Source organism: Heterodontus francisci, chromosome 3 (genome assembly GCF_036365525.1).
Source record: "Heterodontus francisci isolate sHetFra1 chromosome 3, sHetFra1.hap1, whole genome shotgun sequence".
Lineage (NCBI taxonomy): Eukaryota > Metazoa > Chordata > Chondrichthyes > Heterodontiformes > Heterodontidae > Heterodontus > Heterodontus francisci.
In genome coordinates this window covers 52,857,330-52,878,613 of record NC_090373.1, presented here as the reverse complement: position 1 = coordinate 52,878,613, position 21,284 = coordinate 52,857,330, and the positions used below count along the sequence as shown (strand labels likewise).

General features: G+C 40.6%; 1 protein-coding gene across 9 annotated transcripts in view; it reads right to left on the bottom strand.

Annotated features, from left to right (window-relative positions):
• The window catches only part of trappc12 (trafficking protein particle complex subunit 12), a 106,646-nt gene that overhangs the window by 29,037 nt on the left and 56,325 nt on the right, over positions 1-21,284 (bottom strand). For all 9 annotated transcript variants that reach the window (XM_068022155.1, XM_068022179.1, XM_068022147.1 and 6 more), the window contains 2 exons: positions 18,032-18,104; positions 4,316-4,389 (listed from right to left, as the gene is read on the bottom strand). In XM_068022155.1, coding sequence (XP_067878256.1) covers positions 4,316-4,389; positions 18,032-18,104 — 147 coding nt within the window. The remainder of the gene's footprint in view (positions 1-4,315; positions 4,390-18,031; positions 18,105-21,284) is intronic.

Sequence of the window (21,284 nt, the reverse complement as noted above, 5' to 3'; positions counted from 1 at the left end):
CACACTAGAGGTTAACACACACACACACAAATAGGTTACATAGTGAGGAAAGGCAGATTGGTTGAATTAGAGTCCATAAAAAAGGTACATGTCTGTGGATGTTGATGATTCAGCTGGCTCCTAGCTGACTTCAGTGGTCCTGAGGCTTTTAGTTTGAAGAGGTAGATGACTGGTTTGGTGAGTCTCTTGTAGATAGTGATGCAGATGATTTCCTCCAATGGGGTTTTAGACTGTAGCCAGAGTATGCAAAGGTGGTCAGTCAACAAGCAGGATTTGAAAGTTTTCAAGCTAGAATGGAGTGAGATGGAGAGAGAGAGAGAGAGAGAGAGAGAGAGAGAGAGAGAGAGAGAGAGAGAGAGAGAGAGAGACCTCCACTTAGGGTCTGGTCATGTCAGTTGATACTCCACTGCTGCAGAGAAAAAAAACAGCTTAAAACCACAGATGGGGAGGAGCTTAGAGTCATAGAGTTATACAGCACAGAAACAGGCCCTTCGGCCCAACGAGTCCATGCCGGCCATCAAGCACCTAACTATTCTAATACCATTTTCCAGCACTTGGCCCGTAGCTTTGTATGCTATGGCATTTCAAATGCTCATCTAAATACTTCTTAAATGTTGTGAGGGTTCCTGCCTCTGCCACCCTTTCAGGCAGTGTGTTCCAGATTCCAACTACCCTCTGGGTGAAATTTTCTTTCCCTCAAATCCCCTCTAAACCTCCTACCCCTTACCTTAAATCTATGCCCCCTGGTTCTTGACCCCTCTGCTAAGGGAAAAAGTTTCTTCCTATCCAACCTATCAATGCCCCTCATAATTTTGTATACCTCAATCGTGTCCCCCCTCAGCCTTCTCTGCGCTAAGGAAAACAACCTTAGCTTTTTCAGTCTCTCTTCATAGCTGAAATGCTCCAGCCCAGGCAACATCCTGGTGAATCTCCTCTGCACCCTCTCCAGAGCTTGTCACCTAACAGTTACTCAGTGATTCAAACATAGCAGTTAGCAATATTTCTCTGCTTGCTAAGAGAACTGGTAATTCCTTTATACTTCCTGGGTCTTGGTTCTTGCTGGGGACTGAGCAGACATTTTGTCTCTCTCCTCAAAGTCCTTTGCAATGCAGGATGCAGTTTTGCAAATTAGGTGATCATCTTATGCTGAAAGGTTGACTTTGCTGGTAGCTTGTCTTTTTAAAATATCTTTAAAAAATTCAGATCTCCAGTCAGTGGATTAAAGAAAATTATCATTCAACAAAACACACTGACGTAACACTTCCCCACCACGCGAAATGAAATGTGACAACAGGAACTCATTATGAGGTCACAAATTAAAAATAAACTGTACACACACACTCATCAGTCTCACTGTCATAGCCATCTTCTAGCTTTGCTTTTCTTTTATCCGGGATTATGCACGAACACAACTGGGCTCAATCAGCTTGTGCTTCAGCATGCACTGAATTTCCTCGTGCATTTCCATAATATCTTCTTTTTCCGGTTTCTTGAGATCAGTGAACTCAACCTTGGATTCAAAGTTGTTCATAACTTTGTGAAAATCATCCAGTGCTTTTTATACATGGTTTTTCCTGTGCTCATCCAGTCTGGCCCACAATTCCTCCTCAGTTAGGGTACTTGATTTGCATTCACCATCACCACCCTCCAAATCTGCCACAAAAACCTTTTTGGGCTTAGGGATTTCCTTTGGCTTATGAGATTTAATGTGTCTCCCTTCAGAATTTATATCTTTAATTTGTAGGTCATTCTGAATTTCCTCCCAAACCTGGGTCAGTTTCCTGGGACCTAGGCGATAATGATTTTGTTTTATGGGAGGGGTCTCTCCTACATCCATATGGTGTAGGGTTACTGCCACTTTTCACCTTAGCCCTCCTCATCTGAAAGCATCGACATCTTGCCAGTGCATAATTCCATGGCCGCAAGGCCAGTATCTCAGCAAAGTGGTCATTCTTTTCACGTGAACCTACACAGTAGGTTTCAATACGTTATTCAAATATTCAAATTCCCTGTTTTACCCAAAAGTGCGTAGGACAATTGTGGCAGCTCTATCATTGCCCTATTCTAACCAAGATTGGCTAACACCACAAACTTGGATCAAACCTGTGACCTTCCTACTATTTATTGTTTAGCCACTTGCCTAACAAAATGAACCATCAGGAGAACTGAAATAACTTTGTTTCACATCGTGTTACAACCTCGCAATAGATGGCAAGTCCGCTTCAACTACAAAGATTGTCTGTCTTTATGACCCTAATCTGTCTATGAACATAGCTACATAAGGAAGATACAGTGAACAGTATGTACAGTAATATACTGCTCACCTACAAAGCTCCAGAAACTAGTCCAACTTGAGAATGCTTACACCAGTTAGTTTATCAAGTCATAGCAAGATTTAAAACTGCTGCTTTTCAGCCTCCCAACATTCTTAAAATTCAACTACTAAATCTTTCTGATACTATATAGCAGCACCAAACCAGTGAGCTGCCATCAAATTGCTCACTTGTGTGTACAGGATCCCAACGGTTCTCCTTTATACAAATACATTACTATGTATTTGTCCCAAGTTACTCTCCTAAAAACAAGTCAAACAAATGCAGAAGCTTCCAAAAAACATACTGGGCAAAGATTTTTCTGTGCCTCAGCAGGTAAATGTATTCTGCAGTACGGAACTCCGTCAAGAGCAGAAATATCTCAGGACTGATCACTGCTTGTGCTGAATTAGCTAATCTCCAAATGGGAAGTGAAGTAATTGCGTGTTGATATCTGGTGGAAATTTGGCCAGAGCTGGCTATGATGCTCCTGCAGTTGAATAGGGTATGAACACTGACTGCTTCGATTTACACAAGAGGAACGATCACTTCAGAAAGAACTGAGCAGCCAGCGTCTGTACAAATGTTCCTCATTATCAGAAGAGATGAGCAGGTGCAAAAAAAAACCATGATAATAAATGAGGCAGTACCAGGATTATGTTCCTAAATTGGCAACGGTACTATAAATTAGTTCAAAATACCATAAAATACATCTGAGTGATTAATGGGATTTATTAAATAGTCAAGGCTATTCACACGCCATTGTGCGAATAGGAATAATCTAACTCCGATTTGCCCCCAGTTGAAACATGAAAAGGTTTTGACGCATTTCCATAGAGAGGGGTTAGTAAAGCTAGTTGTAGTGTTTTAACCCATTTTATGTCATTAGCGAGCATCTTGACATCTTGAATTGTTCCAGATTAAATCATTTAGAATGGAAATAGAACTCAGATTTTAGGATCAGAAGTAAATTAGAATTAGAAGGGGTTCAATTGAATTCATAGTTCATAGTGATCGTTGTAATGCTACAAGACAGCAGAGGGCGGTGTTCTGCACCATAATAAATTGACCTACATAAATTTATACTGATTTTTCATGCAGAATACTACAGCTGGTGCCTTGGCACACATTTGTAGCATTTCTAATAGGAAAATATGGCATGTTTAAATGAGGCATTTTAGATAACTTTCCCTTTCAACCCATTAATTGGGCTGACTGAGTTCTCAGATACTATTCCTAAAATTTCAATATCTGTTGCTGTGGTAAGTTAGAATGATTCTAGTTCCCTTGACAGAGGACTTACATTATCTAATTAGTTAGTTCTTTTTGCTTATCTGGTTTAATAATTTATATCTTTGGTTCTTCTTCTCCGGTTATCTTTAAAATAGTAAACAGTAGCCCATAAACAATATCTTACGGCATAGTTAGGAATAAAGACATTTTTTAAATTAAGACAAATATAATCAAGCAATCTCAATATCTTAACTAGCATGGTAAAAATCACCAAGTTTAATCAAGACTTTAGAAGCTATCTTAATTGCAAGAGGGTTACCATGTACTTCCCATGGTTCCCCCTCTCAAAACATTTAATTTTGGCTGTAAATATTTGTTACAATCATTTCAATGATCAACTGCACAAGGATACATCCAGTCAAGAAAGGTAATTTTCAAATTGTTATTGTTATATTCATCTTTGAGCATCTACTGCAGTACTGTGCACTGCTCTTTGGTAAATGCTTTATTAGAAATGATAAATAAAACTTTCTAGAACTGGAGATTTTTTTTGCTTTCAGAACAAGTTACATACGTCTGCAAACAAGCTGTTTTTGCATACAAACAAATCTTGACTTTATCCAGCGCACATGCTTTAAATCAACTGCATATTCCCAGTTTCTTCAACAATACACATTTACAGCAACTGATTAAACTGCTGCACTGTCCACAGTAGTGCTCAGATTATCAGGTATATACGGTAATTCTGCAGCTCACAGCCACCCACGTACCTTCATCATCAGCAGGCAGTTTGCCATGGAGTACATCACACGCCCCAGACGTGACCTCCACAACTGCATGGAAGCTGCAAGACACAAGAGCATCTCATGAAGATATGGCACACAAACAATTGCTTTCTGTTACTGGCTTCACTGATTCAACTACCCCTGGAATATATTCATTTACAAATATTTTACCATCATTACTTCCCAGAGAAAAAAAAAAATGTCCATGTTTTCCCCCTGTAAAACAATAAGGCTACAAACAAATTTATAAAATCAGATAGTTATGTTTGGTCTGGGTCATGTGGCTTTTTGTGGCCTGTGTAAATCATTTTTCCCTGAAAAATATTAGTGTCAAGATGTTACTGTTACAAAATGTTACTGCATAGATTGATTGTGGTGGTGGAGTCGCAGAAATTTAATTACTTTTATGAAAATCATGCAATGTAAAAAAAATTCTATTGTTAAAGGATAATGTACTACGTTTCAGAATATATTATAAAAGCAAAGTAGAAATAAACAACATAATTCTATACAAGACCAACATACAGAACGAATCACATCCTTCAATCCACACTGTTAACATTGACACAAGTAGCTCTGATGAATAATTAAACTTCCACAGCTTACCTATGCCATACTAAAATAACTGCAGTCTCAATGACAGCTGCTGTATTGCTTTACTTACAAGAATTATGCACTTCCTGGGTATACTTGCCTACTTATATATTAAGAGAATCATAAAACCCTGAATACCCCTTCTTCATCCTCCTCCAGCTTCTCCTGATATTTTCCCCAGTGGTCTTAAAGGCATTGACTCATATTAATGAGGCTCAGAATCCAAGTGGCCATTCTTCTTGTTGGATCAATAAACAACAAGCATTAAGGAGCTATTCAACCATTGGGCCATCATAGCAGAGCTGATTTTTTTTTTCCAACCAGTATTTAACCTGACTTTCTCACCTGAAAGTGTTGACTCCTTGCTGGGATACCTCACCCAAGTAACAACAACTGATACATGAGCCCAGAGTGCAAGTGTCAGAGACTCTTTGATTGTTAGGGCCATCACAGCCAAACACAATCTGGTCCTTTCCCAATATTCATTACACAAGCATTTACAGCAGGGCTCACCAGATCAGTGATAAATAATAGGAATACTGGCTTGATTCCTCTCCAGGGATGCCAAGAACAGCGGCACAGTGGTTAGCACCGCAGTCTCACAGCTCCAGCAACCTGGGTTCGGTTCCAGCGACCTGGGCTCGGTTCTGGATACTGCCTGTGCTGAGTTTGCAAGTTTTCCCTGTGACCACGTGGGTTTCCACCGGGTGCTCTGGTTTCCTCCCACAGCCAAAGACTTGCAGGTTGATAGGTAAATTGGCCATTGTAAATTGCCCGTAGTGTAGGTAGGTAGTAGGAGAATTGAGGGAAGGTGGGGATGTGGTAGGGAATATGGGATTAATGTAGGATTAGTATAAATGGGTGGTTGTTGGTCGACACAGACTCGGTGGGCCGAAGGGCCTGTTTCAGTGCAGTATCTTTAAATAAATAAACAGTTGTAGTCCCTCTACTGCTACTCCCAGCTGAGATCAGTTAACTAAGCACAAACTGTGTGCACTGCTCAGCTACTCCATAAATAAATTTCATGAGTTATTGCAGAAGTTGGAAAGCTATAAAGAAAAATAAAGGATAAGCATATACAAACAGAAAATGCTGGAAATACTCAGCAGGTCAGGCAGTTTCTGTGGAGAAAGAAACAAAGTTAATGTTTCAGGTTGCTTCCATTTTTTGTTAAATATTTTTTGAGAACTCAAATTCAAAGCATGGAAACGGATTCATTTTGGAAGACTGAATATTTCATAGATGCTGGACTTTGTTTTTTTGTTGAAAGTTCAATGAAAGGACATTGAGAGGTCTTGTTTGAAAACAACCTTTATTGGATATCACATGCCTTAAGCTCAATAAACAACAGAAACCTTGGTGACTTGGGGGAGATGTTGACAGAGAAGTGACATGACAAGATTACGAGGTGATTTCGCTTCTGAGATATTGTTTTGGTTCCGTTTGGGTGTGGACAGTGTTGAAAAGCAGTTGGTTTTGTAGCCTGCTGAAAAAAAACCCACAGCTCATCTTTCCTGCACTCCTCTATGAGACCCTGAGAAATCCAGAATGTCAGCTCCTCTTTCTCTACCTCTTCGAAAAAACACTGCGACTCCAGAGTGTTATAACTGAAACTCCTGATGCCTTCTGGAAAGCCTACCAGGCATTTTCATGACATCTCCAGAATGAACTGCAAAATCCCAGTGACCCGTCTCCGTATACCCGGATACCAGACCAAAAGGGACAACTGACATCCTTCCATATCTTTTTTTTTCTTTAAGCATTAGCAAGTGCTTGACAAATATTCCTTTTACGTAATTTTTGTAAAAGACCTCTACAGAGAGAATTTCTTTATTTTTTCCAGCGTGTGTGTAAGTGTGCGCGTGGGGCGCTATTTAAAAAGGGAACTTTCATATTTCAATCTGTGTATTAATGCTTTGCTTTGTTACTGGATAAGTCTTGGTTTAGAATAAACTGATAATTTTGTTGTTTATTAAAGAAACCTGGTTGGTGTATTTTATTCTGGGATAAAGAGTAGAGTATATGATTGACCATATTGGTAACTAGGCCAACATTTAAAATATATGTTGTGACCTGTGCAGAAGTGGAACTAGAAAAGATAGCGCACTCCTCCTGCCTTGGTCGTAACAACGTCAATGGCCTTTAATCAGAAGGGATGTTTCTCTCTCTGCAGATGCTGTCCGACCTGCTAAGTATTTCAAGCATTTTCTGTCTTTAGTTCAGATTTTCAGCATTCACAGTATTTTGTTTTTGCAACACAGGCCAAAAATCATTCTGGAATTAATTTGGATTCAATGGTCCGCCCAATTTAATTGCTTCTAGGCGCTGCCATCTTGTTTTGTTTATGTTCACTTTTGATTCCATTCTACTCTGTCATCTTCACTACTTGGCTTTGCTAAGAACCAATCCGAACTGTCAGGAACCAATCCTCTAACATTTATCTTGAAAAGCAGAATTCTTGGTCCTGTCTCAACATATCAACATTTGAAGACATAGAACGTGAGATTCATACACAAGTCAAAACAGCTTATTCTTCTATGAAATTATATCCTGCCTTGCACCATAAATCCAAAGTGTGACAATGGGCAGAAAGAAAAAAAAAAGACGACAATTAAAGGACATTAAAATTAAAATCTGTAGACAACAATTATGCATGAAGTTAAAATTATTTCCAAAGTTACACATGGAACGGTCAGAACCAGGGTTTAATAATGCAGTAATGCACAGATCAAAATAAGCGAAACGAACAGCTACCAATAATTTAGCAAATCGTACAAGTCACTGCTACAAATGACTATAACAATTCTCGCCCCGTGTATACGAACATACACCGACGAGTTTTCTCCTAAGAATCAACGTCCTAGAAAAAGAGACTCAATGTATTGCAAGTAAACCAATATGCAGGTGAACTGGAACTGTAGCCATATATATTGTCAGGCAAGCCCACTACCTGCCAAGACTGAGGCACACATTATTTTGCCACATGAACACTAAAACTTCAAATTCCAAGCCCCTGACTGGAAAGACATTTGCATAGTAACAATGTTGGAACAACGGGCACACAGTCTTTGCTTCCCCAATACACAGAAAAAGTGGTCAGACCAGTTTTAGTCACATGACTAACTGGCTGCTACAGAGGTTTGAACCAAGAGTTTTAAATTGGAAAAAACAGTGTTTGAAATCAGAAAGCTCCTGGCTCTTGGTTTGAGAACATCTCTCTCCTGTCTGCTCTCATCTCGCTCTCACCAGCTTCAGAAACCATTGAGGACACGTGAACCTCAAAGAGAGAAAAGTCTCCTACATTGAACAAAGTTTAAGAATACCGGGCCCCAACGAAAAGTAAGAGCTGCCTACAATCAAAGACTCTACAGCAATCTGAAACCACAGAAACAGTAAACAGAAACCCCCTTCAGAGATTGCCTCAAACCTCTCCATTCCATTTTTCTTCTCTTTTCTGTCCCTATTTGCATGCATGTATCGCCTATGCATGCTAGCGTGGGCGTGTCCTATATCCGTAGACGCTAACCGAATTAGAGTTTTAATTTAAGATTTAATAAATTTCACTTTTCTTCTTTAAACCGAAGAAAGCCTGTTAATGTTCATTTCTTTGCCTTATAATTGGAAAGCTGTGAACAAGGATTCACAAAGGGGGAGCTCAAAACGCAGTGTGCTTAAAAATAATACCCTGTTACAATAAGACCAGGTGAAGACAGCAACAGACCCCAAGACACATTTCTCATCTGGTCGTAACAATATCCAATTTAGAAATATTCTGAGAATTGTTTTAATGGTTAATTATTTCAAAATTATCTGCTGTTGACCTTTTTTTGTCACATTTCCATTTTCATAGGTAACCTTACGAATCTACATCTAAATTGTAGCTACTTTTCAGCAGTATATTTTACAGCTTACTGCAAGTAACTCAAGTAGGAACGAGGCAGGCTTCGAGGCAGTACCACGCAAAACCTTGCACTTCATTTTTAAGTGTTACTTTACGAATGAAATGTGCCTGTAAGCTGCATAATTAACAGTATTCTTGCGCTACAAATTTTTTTTTTAAAAAAAGAAACTGACTTTACTGAAGGGCTGCTGTTATTTAAACTATGGATACATACTTCAGTACCTCTACAATGCATCAACATTTGTGTAAATTTTAATATGAAAGTCTGAATGTTTACAATTTGGTTTTATATTTTTCACAGAGCAAAATTAATAAGTTAGAGAAATTACAAGTAATAAATTAGACATTGCATAAGAATACATTACGATAAATTATTTTTTCTATTGCTAATAACTAATACATTTCCTGGCTAACCAAAACTTATATCAGTAGGTTAGTGCAAAGTAAACATTTTATAGTAACTAATCGGTGTATCAAACGGTTGCCTATATGTTACTGCACTTCAACGTAACTCATCGTGCATGAAGCTCAGATATTTGGGAAATGTAAAGCACAAATAAAATCCAAGTCTTCCTTTTCATAAAAGCAGTTACTGCACAGGCAGCTTGCCTCTGTAAAGCATACATTATTTGATAAATAAAAATGACAAATGTAAGAAATGAACATTTAGTACTATTCTGGTACTGAAATTATGCAACACTCAATGCTTGAAATTTATGTTGGCAACTCCTCTGCAATTCAGATAGTGCAACATTGTATCCTTCTTCTTCGGCCTCCTTATCTCGAGAGACAATGGGTAAGCGCCTGGAGGTGGTCAGTGGTGTGTGGAGCAGCGCCTGGAGTGGCGCCAATAAAGGCCAATATTAGAGTGACAGACTCTTCCACAGGTGCTGCAGATAGAATTGTTTGTCGGGGCTGTTACACAGTTGGCTCTCGCCTTGCACTTCTTTCTTTTTTCCTGCCAACTGCTAAGTCTCTTCGACTCGCCACACTTTAGCCCACCTTTATGGCTGTCCGCCAGCTCTGGCGAACGCTGGCAACTGACTCCCACAACTTGTGATCAATGTCACAGGATTTCATGTCACGTTTGCAGACGTCTTTAAAGCGGAGACATGGGCGGCCGGTGGGTCTGATACCAGTGGCGAGCTCACTGTACAATGTGTCTTTGGGGATCCTGCCATCTTCCATGCGGCTCACATGGCCAAGCCATCTCAAGCGCCGCTGACTCAGTAGTGTGTATAAGCTGGGGATGTTGGCCGCCTCAAGGACTTCTGTGTTGGAGATACAGTCCTGCCACCTGATGCCAAGGATTCTCCGAAGGCAGCGAAGATGGAATGAATTGAGACGTCGCTCTTGGTTGACATACGTTGTCCAGGCCTCGCTGCCATAGAGCAAGGTACTGAGGACACAGGCTTGATACACTCGGACTTTTGAGTTCCGTGTCAGTGCGCCATTTTCCCACACTCTCTTGGTCAGTCTGGACATGGCAGTGGAAGCCTTTCCCATGCGCTTGTTGATTTCTGCATCGAGAGACAGGTTACTGGTGATAGTTGAGCCTAGGTAGGTGAACTCTTGAACCACTTCCAGAACGTGGTCGCTGATATTGATGGATGGAGCATTTCTGACGTCCTGTCCCATGATATTAGTTTTCTTGAGGCTGATGGTTAGGCCAAATTCGTTGCAGGCAGCCGCAAACCTGTCGATGAGACTCTGCAGACACTCTTCAGTGTGAGATGTTAAAGTAGCATCGTCAGCAAAGAGGAGTTCCCTGATGAGGACTTTCCGTACTTTGGTCTTCGCTCTTAGACGGGCAAGGTTGAACAATCTGTCCCCTGATCTTGTGTGGAGGAAAATTCCTTCTTCTGAAGACTTGAACGCATGTGAGAGCAGCAGGGAGAAAAAAGTGTGGGTGCAAGAACACAGCCCTGTTTCACGCCACTCAGGATAGGAAAGGGGTCTGATGAGGTGCCACTATGCTGAATTGTGCCTTTCATATTGTCATGGAATGAGGTGATGATACTTAGTAGCTTTGGTGGACATCCGATCTTTTCTAGTAGTCTGAAGAGACCACGTCTGCTGATGAGGTCAAAGGCTTTGGTGAGATCAATGAAAGCAATGTAGAGGGGCATCTGTTGTTCGCGGCATTTCTCCTGTATCTGACGAAGGGAGAACAGCATGTCAATGGTCGATCTCTCTGCACGAAAGCCACACTGTGCCTCAGGGTAGACGCGCTCGGCCAGCTTCTGGAGCCTGTTTAAAATGACTCGAGCGAAGACTTTCCCCACTATGCTGAGCAGGCAGATTCCACGGTAGTTGTTGCAGTCACCACGGTCACCTTTGTTTTTATAGAGGGTGATGATATTGGCATCGCGCATATCCTGAGGTACTGCTCCCTCGTCCCAGCACAGGCAAAGCAGTTCATGGAGTGCTGAGAGCATAGCAGGCTTGGCACTCAGGGGTAATGCCGTCCTTCCCAGGGGCTTTTCCGCTGGCTAGAGAATCAACGGCATCACTGAGTTCCGATTTTGTTGGCTGTACGTCCAGCTCATCCATGACTGGCAGAGACTGGGCTGCATTGAGGGCGGTCTCAGTGACAACATTCTCCCTGGAGTACAGTTCTAGGTAGTGCTCAACCCAGCGGTCCATTTGCTTGCGTTGGTCAGTGATTGTGTCCCCTGATTTAGATTTGAGGGGGGCGATCTTCTTGATAGTTGGCCCAAAAGCTCTCTTAATGCCATTATACATTCCTCTGAGGTTTCCGGTGTCTGAGGCCAGCTGAATATGACTGCATCGGTGTTGCCAGTAGTCATTTGCGCAGGGCCTGGCTGTTCTTTGTGCAGTGCTTCTGGCTGCTTTAAGTGCTACGGATGTTAACTCGCTGGGGGCTTTCGTGTAGTTCAACAGTGCAATGCGCTTCGCGGCTATGACAGGTTCCAGCTCTTCAAAATGAAATTGAAAGCAGTCTGCATTTCTCTTCACACGTTTGCCATAGGTGGTCTACGCTGACTCATAGATGGCGTCTCTGATGTGGCCCACTTGGTCTCAGCATCCCCTGTGGGAGTGTTTTGAAGGGCTTTTACAAGTGAATTTAGAAATTTTTGTAACAGCTGTGGATAAGAAATTCTGCTCGTGTTGATGCGCGGGTGGCCCTTCTGCTTGGAGTGATGCAGCTTCTTTGGTTTGAGTCTAACCTTGCTGCACACCAGGGAGTGGTCGGTGTCGCAGTCCGCACTGTGGAAGCTGCGTGTGACTTGAACACTGTTTAAGGAGGCTCGCCTTGTGACGATGAGGTCCAGCTGGTGCCAACGACGTGATCTTGGGTGCCTCCATGAAACCTGGTGACAGGGTTTATTGTGAAAGAACGAGGTGGTGATGCAGAGGTTATGATAGGTACACAACTCAAGCAGTCTCTGCCCATTCTCATTCATCCTTCCAACACCATAGCGCGCAAGGCAGGAGGGCCATGAGTCATGGTCGGCCCCAACCCAAAGATAAATAAATACTACTTTTTGTCAAATATCTTGTGTACAAGGCACAGCATTGCATTGACATGACATTAGGAAGCTATTTTAATTACAACAGCAAGTTCTGCTAAATAACATTTAATAAATTATACCAATACTCTTTAACTTCACATCTCCAGAGGAATTCATTCCAAACTCCCAAACCTCCATCATTTCTTGTATATAATCACTACTTGTCTATGGCTGGGAGACAAAGGGCTGAATTTTATAATGTCCCGAAGTCAGGGGTTGTGGCAGGAGGGGGGGGGGGGGGGGGGGGCCCGTAAAATACTTCCAGGAGGCCCACCGCAGGCCTCGACGCTGGGAAGGCCCCGCCACATTTTACCAGCAGCGGCGAGGCCTCAGGGCAGCCACCCCGCTGCTCGGTGGCAGAGCCTTCATTTAAATATTTAAATGAATGTAAATACATGAAAAAGCACTTACCTTGTCCCGATGTCCGTCCCATGCAAATATTCCAGCTGGTAGCTGGAACTTCTGCGCCTTCGAGGTATGACAATGATGGGAAGGGGGAAGAAGTGAATTTTTTTGGGAGGGGAACAGCAAAAACGAACATGATTGGTTGCGGGGATAGTGGGAAGGAGTTGAGGGTCAAAGGGAATAAAGCTCGGGGGGGGGGGGGGGGGAGAGTTGAGATATGAATAAAAGTTTTTTCTGGGGGGGGACAGGGAAATCTATACATAGATCACTCACTGGGGGGCGAGAGAGGGGTTTCAAAGATGTAACAAAATTTTATGTTCATTTCCCCCCAGAGGTCAGGACCTTTAAAAATTTAAATCTCAATGAAGGGCTTGAAGCCCTTTAAAAATGGCACCGGTGCCTATGTGGTGGCGCCGGCGCCATTGCTGGGGCAGAGCGTCCGCCCCCTCTACGTCAACGGGGGCAGTCGTTCCGCCCCCTCTGTGTAAATGAGCCGCCGCGCGAAATATCGCAGCAGCTCAGCGGCGCACTAGTCGTGCGTGTGCTGCGCCTTATTTGATGCTCGCCGCATCAAAATTCAGCCCAAGATGTTGTGGGCTAGTAATGTATTTTCTTTTTAATTTGTTCTTGGGATGTTAGCGTCACTGGTGCGGCCAGCATTTATTGCTTATCTCGAATTGCCCTCAAGAAAGTGGTGGTGCGTCACCTTCTTCAACCGCTGCACTCCATGTGGTCTAGGTGCACTCACAGTGCTTTTTTTTCCTCTAGTGGTTTGACACAATTGAGTGGCTTGCAAGGCTATTTCTGATGGCAGTTAAGAGTCAACCACCGTGCTGTGAATCTGGAGTCACATGTCGGCCAGACTGAGAAAGGATGGCAGATTTCCCCTCCTGAAGGACATTAGTGAACTAGCTGTGTTTTTATGACAATCAGGTAGTTTCATCATTATTATTAATGAGATTAGCATTTTTTAATTCTAGATTTACTAATTAATTGAATTTAAGTTCCCCAGCTGCCGTGGTGGGATTTGAACTCAGGTTTCCAGAGCATTAGTCTGGGCCTCTGGATTGCTAGTCCAAAAGCATTACCACAGTATTGTTACAGCACAGAAGGAGATCTTTTGGCCATTGTGTTTGCACCAACTCTCCAAATGAGCAATTCACTTAGTCCTATTCCCCTGCCTTCTCCCCGTAACCCTGCATATTCTTCCTTTTCAGATAACAGTCTAATTCCCTATTGATTGCCTCAATTGAATCTGCCTCCACCAGAGTCTTTGGCAGTGTGTCCCAGTTCCTAACCACGCGCTGCATGAAAAATTTTTTCCTCATGTCACCATTGCTTCTTTTGCCAATTACCTTAAATCTGTGCCCTCTTGTTCTTGAGCCCTTTCTGTGATTCTATGATTTTGAACACTTCTATCAAATCGTCTCCCAGCCTTCTCTTCCAAGGAAAACAGTCCCAAACTCTCCAAGATAATGGATACAACTCTAAAGTGGGTGCAGGAGCAGAGGGACCTGGGTGTATATGTGCATAAGTCATTGAAGGTGAGAGGATAGGCTTAGTGAGCGGTCAGTAAAGCATATAGTGTTCTAGGCTTCATTAGCAGGGGCATAGAGTACAAGAGCAAGGAGGTTATGTAAAAACTTGTATAAATGAAATTTCTCATCCCTGGAACCATTCTCGTGGATCTTTTCTGCACTGTTTCCAATGCCTTCACAACTTTCCTAAAGTTCGGCGCCCAGAACTGGACGCACAACTCCAGTTTAGGCTGAACCAATGTTTTGTACAAGTTTTTACATAACCACCTTGCTCTTGTACTCTATGCCCCTGCTAATGAAGCCTAGGACACTGTATGCTTTACTGACCGCTCACTAAACCTACCCTCTCACCTTCAATGACTTATGCACATATACACTCAGGTCCCTCTGCTCCTGCACCCACTTTAGAGTTGTATCCTTTATCTTATATTGTCTCTGTGTTCTTCCTACCAAAATTAATCACTTCACACTTCTCCACATGGGACTTATCTGCCACTTGACTGCCCATTCCATCAACTTTTTAATGTCCTTTTGAAGTTCTACACTACCTTCCTCACAGTTCACAATGCTTCCAAGTTTCTTATCATCCACAAACTCTGAAATTGTGCTCTGTGCACCAAGGTCTAGGTCATTAACATATGCCAGAAAAAGCTGACCCCTGTGGAACTCCAGTACAAACCATCCTCCAGTCCAAAAAACATCCATCAACCAAAATCCATCTGTTTCCGATCACTCAGTAAATTTTGTACCCACGTTGCGACTGTCCCTTTTATTCCATGAGCTATAACTTTGCTCACAAGTCTGTTATGCAGCACTCTATGAAATGCCTTTTGGAAGTCTATGTACACCACATCAACTGCATTACCCTCATCAACCCTCTCTTTTACCTCTTCAAAAAACTCCAGCAAGTTAGAGAAACACGATTTTCCCTTGACAAATCTGTGCTGGCTTCCCTTAATTAACCCACATTTATTCAGGTGACTATTAAGTTTGTCCTGAATTATTGTTTCTAAAAGTTTCCCCACCACTGAAGTTAAACTGACTGGCCTGTAATTGCAAGGCTTATCTTTACACCCTTTTTTGAACAAGGGTGTAACATTTGCAATTCTCCAGTCCTCTGGCACCACCTGAGTTTAAGGAAGACTGGAAAACTATGGCCAGTGCCTCCGCAATTTCCACTCTTACTTCCCTCAGTACCCTTGCATGCATCACATCCAGTCCTGGTGCCTTATCAACTTTAAGTACTTAACTCTAAAGGTGGCCTTCTTGACAAAGGAAGAACTCTCATCATCCTTTATTTTATTAAATAGAAACTTCATTTCTTTTCCCTTCACTTCCAAAAAGTTCTACAGGCACCGATAACCTCCTACTCTCTTGATACCTCACCAAAAATCACCTTTTTTAAGCTTGCTCACCCACACTGGCTTCCAGTTGAGCAACAACTCAATTTTAAAATTCTGAGCCTCAGTTCCTTCCATGGCCTCGCCCTCACCATCTCTGTAACCTTCTCTAGCCCTAAAACCCTTCGAAATCTTTGGGCTCCTCCAATTCAGGCCTTTTGCGCATTCTGACTTTAATTGCTTCATCATTGGTGGTTTTGTTTTCAGCTGCCTCGGCTCTAAAGATCTGATATTCCCTCCCTAAACCCCGGTCCCTTTCTTTCCTCCTTTAAGACATTCCTTAAAACTTATCCCTTTGACCAAGCTTTTGGCCATCTGTCCCAATTTCTCCTAACCTAAATGTCAAATTTTGTTCGGTAATGCTGTTGTAAAGCACCTTGGGACATTTTATTACGTTAAAGGTGCTATATAAATGCAAGATGGTGTTGCTATTGTATTCAATTTCACAGTAAATGGTATTAGCCTATTCAAGTGCAACACAGCCCAGCTTGATCCTGCATACTTCCAGTGATGGTTTTTCACCGATAAAAGCAGAAATTCCAGCTAAATGCCCTCCTTTCTGAAGACAATTATAGCACTTTTATCACCACTGAAGCAGAGATCAGCTAAACCAGCACAAACAGAGGATTGAACAATGGTATTTTCTGGGATTTAGATTGGGCTATGCACTGGATAAAATTATTGGGAGTACAAGTCTATTAAAATTTCGTGATCACCATTCGTAATGATTAATCTATCCCTGCTAAAACCAGAAGCTGTATGGATATGGGTCTGTCTGATTGCTTCCACTAATAATGATTGGTGGTGTTCTGTTGTATTGTTCAGAATAATACTGTATCCAATCATAGACTAAACTTGGGAAAGAATTTCTCATACTGAAATAAAAGATCTACGAATGGAGTTACAGTACTACTAAATAGTTTGACAGAAATAAACAGGTTTTGTTTCAAAAATGCAAATTTTGATACCTTGACTCTCCTCACCTGCCCAAGTCCCATTACAGAAATAAAAAAGAGGGAAATTAAAGAAATAATAATAATGGAAAATGAAAAGTGAAAGGAAGAGTTCAGAAAATTCAAAAGGTATTTTGTTTCTACATTGTGACATCTGATTAGATTTCACTGGCTAAATCAGTGATGTGGCTGCCAGATGCTGCCAGTTATTGACAGTGTTGAAATATGTTTGAATGTGATCAAAGGTTTTGTTTTAATTCTTATAAGGGTAGATAGGCAGTTTGTAATCCATGGGTTGTTTCTGATGTAATGAGCATTTGTTCATAATCAACCATGGACTTGCCCAAATCAATTACATCTGTTCCATTATAGCATCATTTTAAATTTTTTGGAAAGGGTGGGAAGAGGAAGAAGAATTTTTTCCCTTTTTTGTAATTTTCATCCAGTTTCTTGCAAGTAATCTCTGTACCCAAAAGGGTGGACTCCCACCCTTATTTGGTGGTGTCAGAATGAGTTCTTCCTCCCCACACCATGACAACTGGATCCTAGGCTCGGCACCTCTCCAATCGATTTGGCTCAGAGGATGTGATCCTCCACATCCGTAGAATAGAGTTTAATTCTTAAGGCTGCAAGGAGTAGAATATTAACAATTCTACTACTAACAAGTTCCATCAGGGGAATACTGCTCCATTAATATGGTAAAATAGTGAGAACATGCCTAATATTAGCATATTAATGAATTTGAAATATTCTAACTCGAGCAACAAAAATCATATGCAAATTATGGGGATAAACAATTATCAGGTGTACCATAAAGTCAGATCAACTGTGTTCAGACCTATAGTCATGCTTCTCAGTTCTGCCAGTTTCCCAAGCTGCATAATTGGCGAAACTGTGTGCATCCAGTACTTCACAGATACGCGCAAGACTGTCAATTTTTGGCCAGTCTAAGTTATCTACTCCATGCAGCTGTGGTATGTTTGCAACTTAAGCTAAAGATTGATGTACAATTACAGACTTTATTGATAGGTGACAGGAAAGCCTTCAAAATGCAGTGGAGTTAGCTACATTTATTAGAGTTTCTCTATTTTCAGTATAATTATTTCACTGAAGGTAGTTTTTTAACATTATTTTTATACAAAGTAATTGTCTTAAAAAAGAACACTTAAAAAAAAACTCCCCAAAGCTGCAAGACAATTACATGTTAAAATTAAGCTCGATGCTGACCACTAAACACCTATGAAAATATTTGTATGACAATCTGGCTGGTTGCCAATTTAAACTGCTCTAAAGTAATGTTATTTGCACATTATAGCTACCTATGAAAACTGACATTGTTTTTTAAAAAGAGAATAGTATTAAGAAAATTCACACCTTGTCTGTTCTCCGAGGATACGCTGATCATACTTCCATCTTCAGCTAGTCCATTTTCCAAGTTATTAGTGACCTGCGTGAAAGGTGTCATTTTTAAAGTCTATGAGGTGCAAAATTACACATTTATTACAATATTCAAAGGAACAAAAGGATTCCTAGGTGGTTTCTCGGAAAACAGATTTGGTATATATCCCAGCATGGTGCTAATGAAAAATTGTACTGTGAAGTTAACTACACATCAAAGGATAGGAGCCAGACAAATGAATGTTCACACATACATTATTATTTTTGAAAATTCAAAACTCGAGTAAAATAAATCTTCAACCCTCACTGTTTTATAAATATGAAAGGAAAAAGTAACCCTATTATAAGTATTCACAGGAATGAAAATATGCAACCAAATGAAGTTAGCAAGATAGAATAGTTGAAGTTAATAGACATAAGGCAGTGATCCTCCTAACATTTCCATCAAAATATTGGGAATTTAAAAGAAAGAAAATGGGGAAAGACCAAGTTTAGTCAACTTACTCAAACAAAAATGCATCCAGAATGGCACAAACCTTTATTTAAAGTTTGTCACTGTTTATTTCTGCGTCATCAAATGAGAATGCTAAATTTGTGGCTAGTGCAGCAAGCCAGATTGCATTAGAATAGCCCAAAGCAATGTATGAAGACAGTAACTGCACGCTTGAAATAATGTATGTGACTTAAGGGGCAACGATTTACAAGTAAGAACCTGAGAACTGTAGTCAATACTATTTTCATCATGCCCGTGGTCTAACTAACTTTTAAGAAGTGGGAAACAAGAGTGCTCAAGCTGTAGTCTGTGTTTTACAATGTCAATGGGCAATACTCAATGGCCTACTATAATCAAAAAAATCTGAAGATATTTCATAATGTTCTTGCCAGCCAATTGTGGTGAGCATCTTGATCTAACAATATACAATCTACTTGGAATAAATTTAGTCGTTTCTGTGCTAAATAATTTACCCAATAAATTAAATAAAGCAACATAAATTCACACTGCTATTTAACTGTTTTAAAATTTGAAATATCAGATCAATTGAACAAAACAGTTTTGATTAAGATTGGTTTGCTATACAATTTCTTATGCTAGATATGTGCAGTGGTCAGGATTAACCACAATAAAAAATTGTTATTTTAGAAGTGAAATAAGCAAGTGTACTCCATAATTTACATTTTTTTAATATTATGATCCCACGTCCACAGAATTCAGCATAATTACTCAAGGGCTGAATTTAATTTTCAGGAAAAACTACTACCTGACAAACACCAATAGAGCTACAATCATTCTGTTTGTGGAAAGCACAACAGCACAACACAGAGAAATTCTAACACACTATCACAGATTAGTGGTCTAATAATTCCTTACAGAGCAAGCACCTGAGCTCAGCTGTGCTGTTAAGGTGAGTCGGCAATGGAAGATGGAAGCCAAAGAGATACCAGAGCTCTGACCTTAACAAAGATCATAAGATGTCTGTCACCACCATCTTCAAATCCCACAATCAAACCTTACTCCTTAGCTGCCAAGGTGAAATATAGGCTCCGTAAATCTTGTTCACGAGACATCAGCATTTCTTTATAAGGAATTCCAGAATATTAACATATAACAATTTATGCAAATTTCAAGCTGAAACTGCACACATGGTAAACTTAAAAAAAGTACAAAGTAGTGGTCATTTATATAAAAATAAATCAACCATAATGTTGGGCTACACAAGCCATTCAGTTTTCAGATCTGCCCGTTGTCACAAATTACCACTAGCCTATGTATTCACTAAATCACAACTGTTCTGGGCCTTCTTTATGACTTCATATCTGTCTTAAATGTTTAATGGTATCAAAACTTCAGTGATTTAACAAATACAGTGAATGTTCATTACTTTAGGCACATAATTTGATCACTTAACTGGCTGACAAACCCAGTGGAGTGAATAGCTCACACATTCGATATTGTATCTTAGAGTTTAAAAAAAACTTGTCTACCTGCACAATGCAACCTTAACAAGTTTGGTAAAAATTGCAGAATGGTCAACAGATTGCTCTCCCACCATACATCTGTAATACTTACACAAAAAAAAAGAATTTTCACAAACTGGTATTTGAACCTTCAAACCATCTTTCATCATTTAGAAAAAAATACATGTTAAATACACTAACCAATGTAATCGTGATCTTAGGTTACACTGGATGACTACTGTACAGGAAAGATGTGAGAAACTTTACCAATGCAATATACTATGGAGTGGCGGACTGTCATAGCTGCGACTTCCCCACATGATACATTTTCTTAACTGGCCCCTGGAAAGATGCTAAGGAAGACAAGGCATTTCCCCATATGGAATTTTGGGGGGCAGTGTGGTGTTGGTGTCAGTGAGGGATACGAAGTCATCTTGGTCTTCTCTCCTAAACTAAACATTAGCTTAAAAGTTGCACTGGGGAAGATTGCTTACTCACATTGTCAAAAATTAACAGTGTGTGTAAGGATATGATCAACTTAGGAAATAACGGCAGGATTCGGCAGAGTCAACATGGATTTATGAAAGGGAAATCATGTTTAATAAACATGTTGGAGCTTTTTGAGGATGTAACGAGCAGAATAGATAAGGGGGAACCGGTGGATGTGGTATATTTAGATTTTCAGAAAGCTTCTGATAAGGTCCCACACGAGGTTAGTAAACAAAATTAGAGCACATGGGATTGAGGGGAATATACTGGCATAGATTAAGAACTAGTTAGCGGAAAGAAAACAGAAAGTAGGAATAAACGGGTCATTTTCAGGTTGGCAGGCTGTAACTAGTGGGTACTGCAAGGATCAGTGCTTAGGGCCCAGCTATTCATAATCTATATCAATGACTTGGATGTGGGGATTAAATGTAATATTTCCAAGTTTGCTGATGACACAAAACTGAATGGAAGTGAGAGTGGCGAGGAGGATGCAAAAATGCTTCAAGGGGATTTGGAAGGGCTAAGTGAGCGGGCAAAAATTTAACAGATGGAATATAATGTGGAGAAATGTGAGGTTATCCTTTTTGGTAGGAAAAACAGAAATACAGAGTATTTCTTCAATGGTGAGAGGCTGGGAAATGTTGAACTTCAAAGGGACTTGGATGTTCTTGTTCATGAGTCACTGAAAGTTAACATGCAGGTACAGCAAGCAATTAAGAAGGCAAATGGTATGTTGGCCTTTATGACAAGATAATTTGAGTATCGGAGTAAAGATGTCTTACTG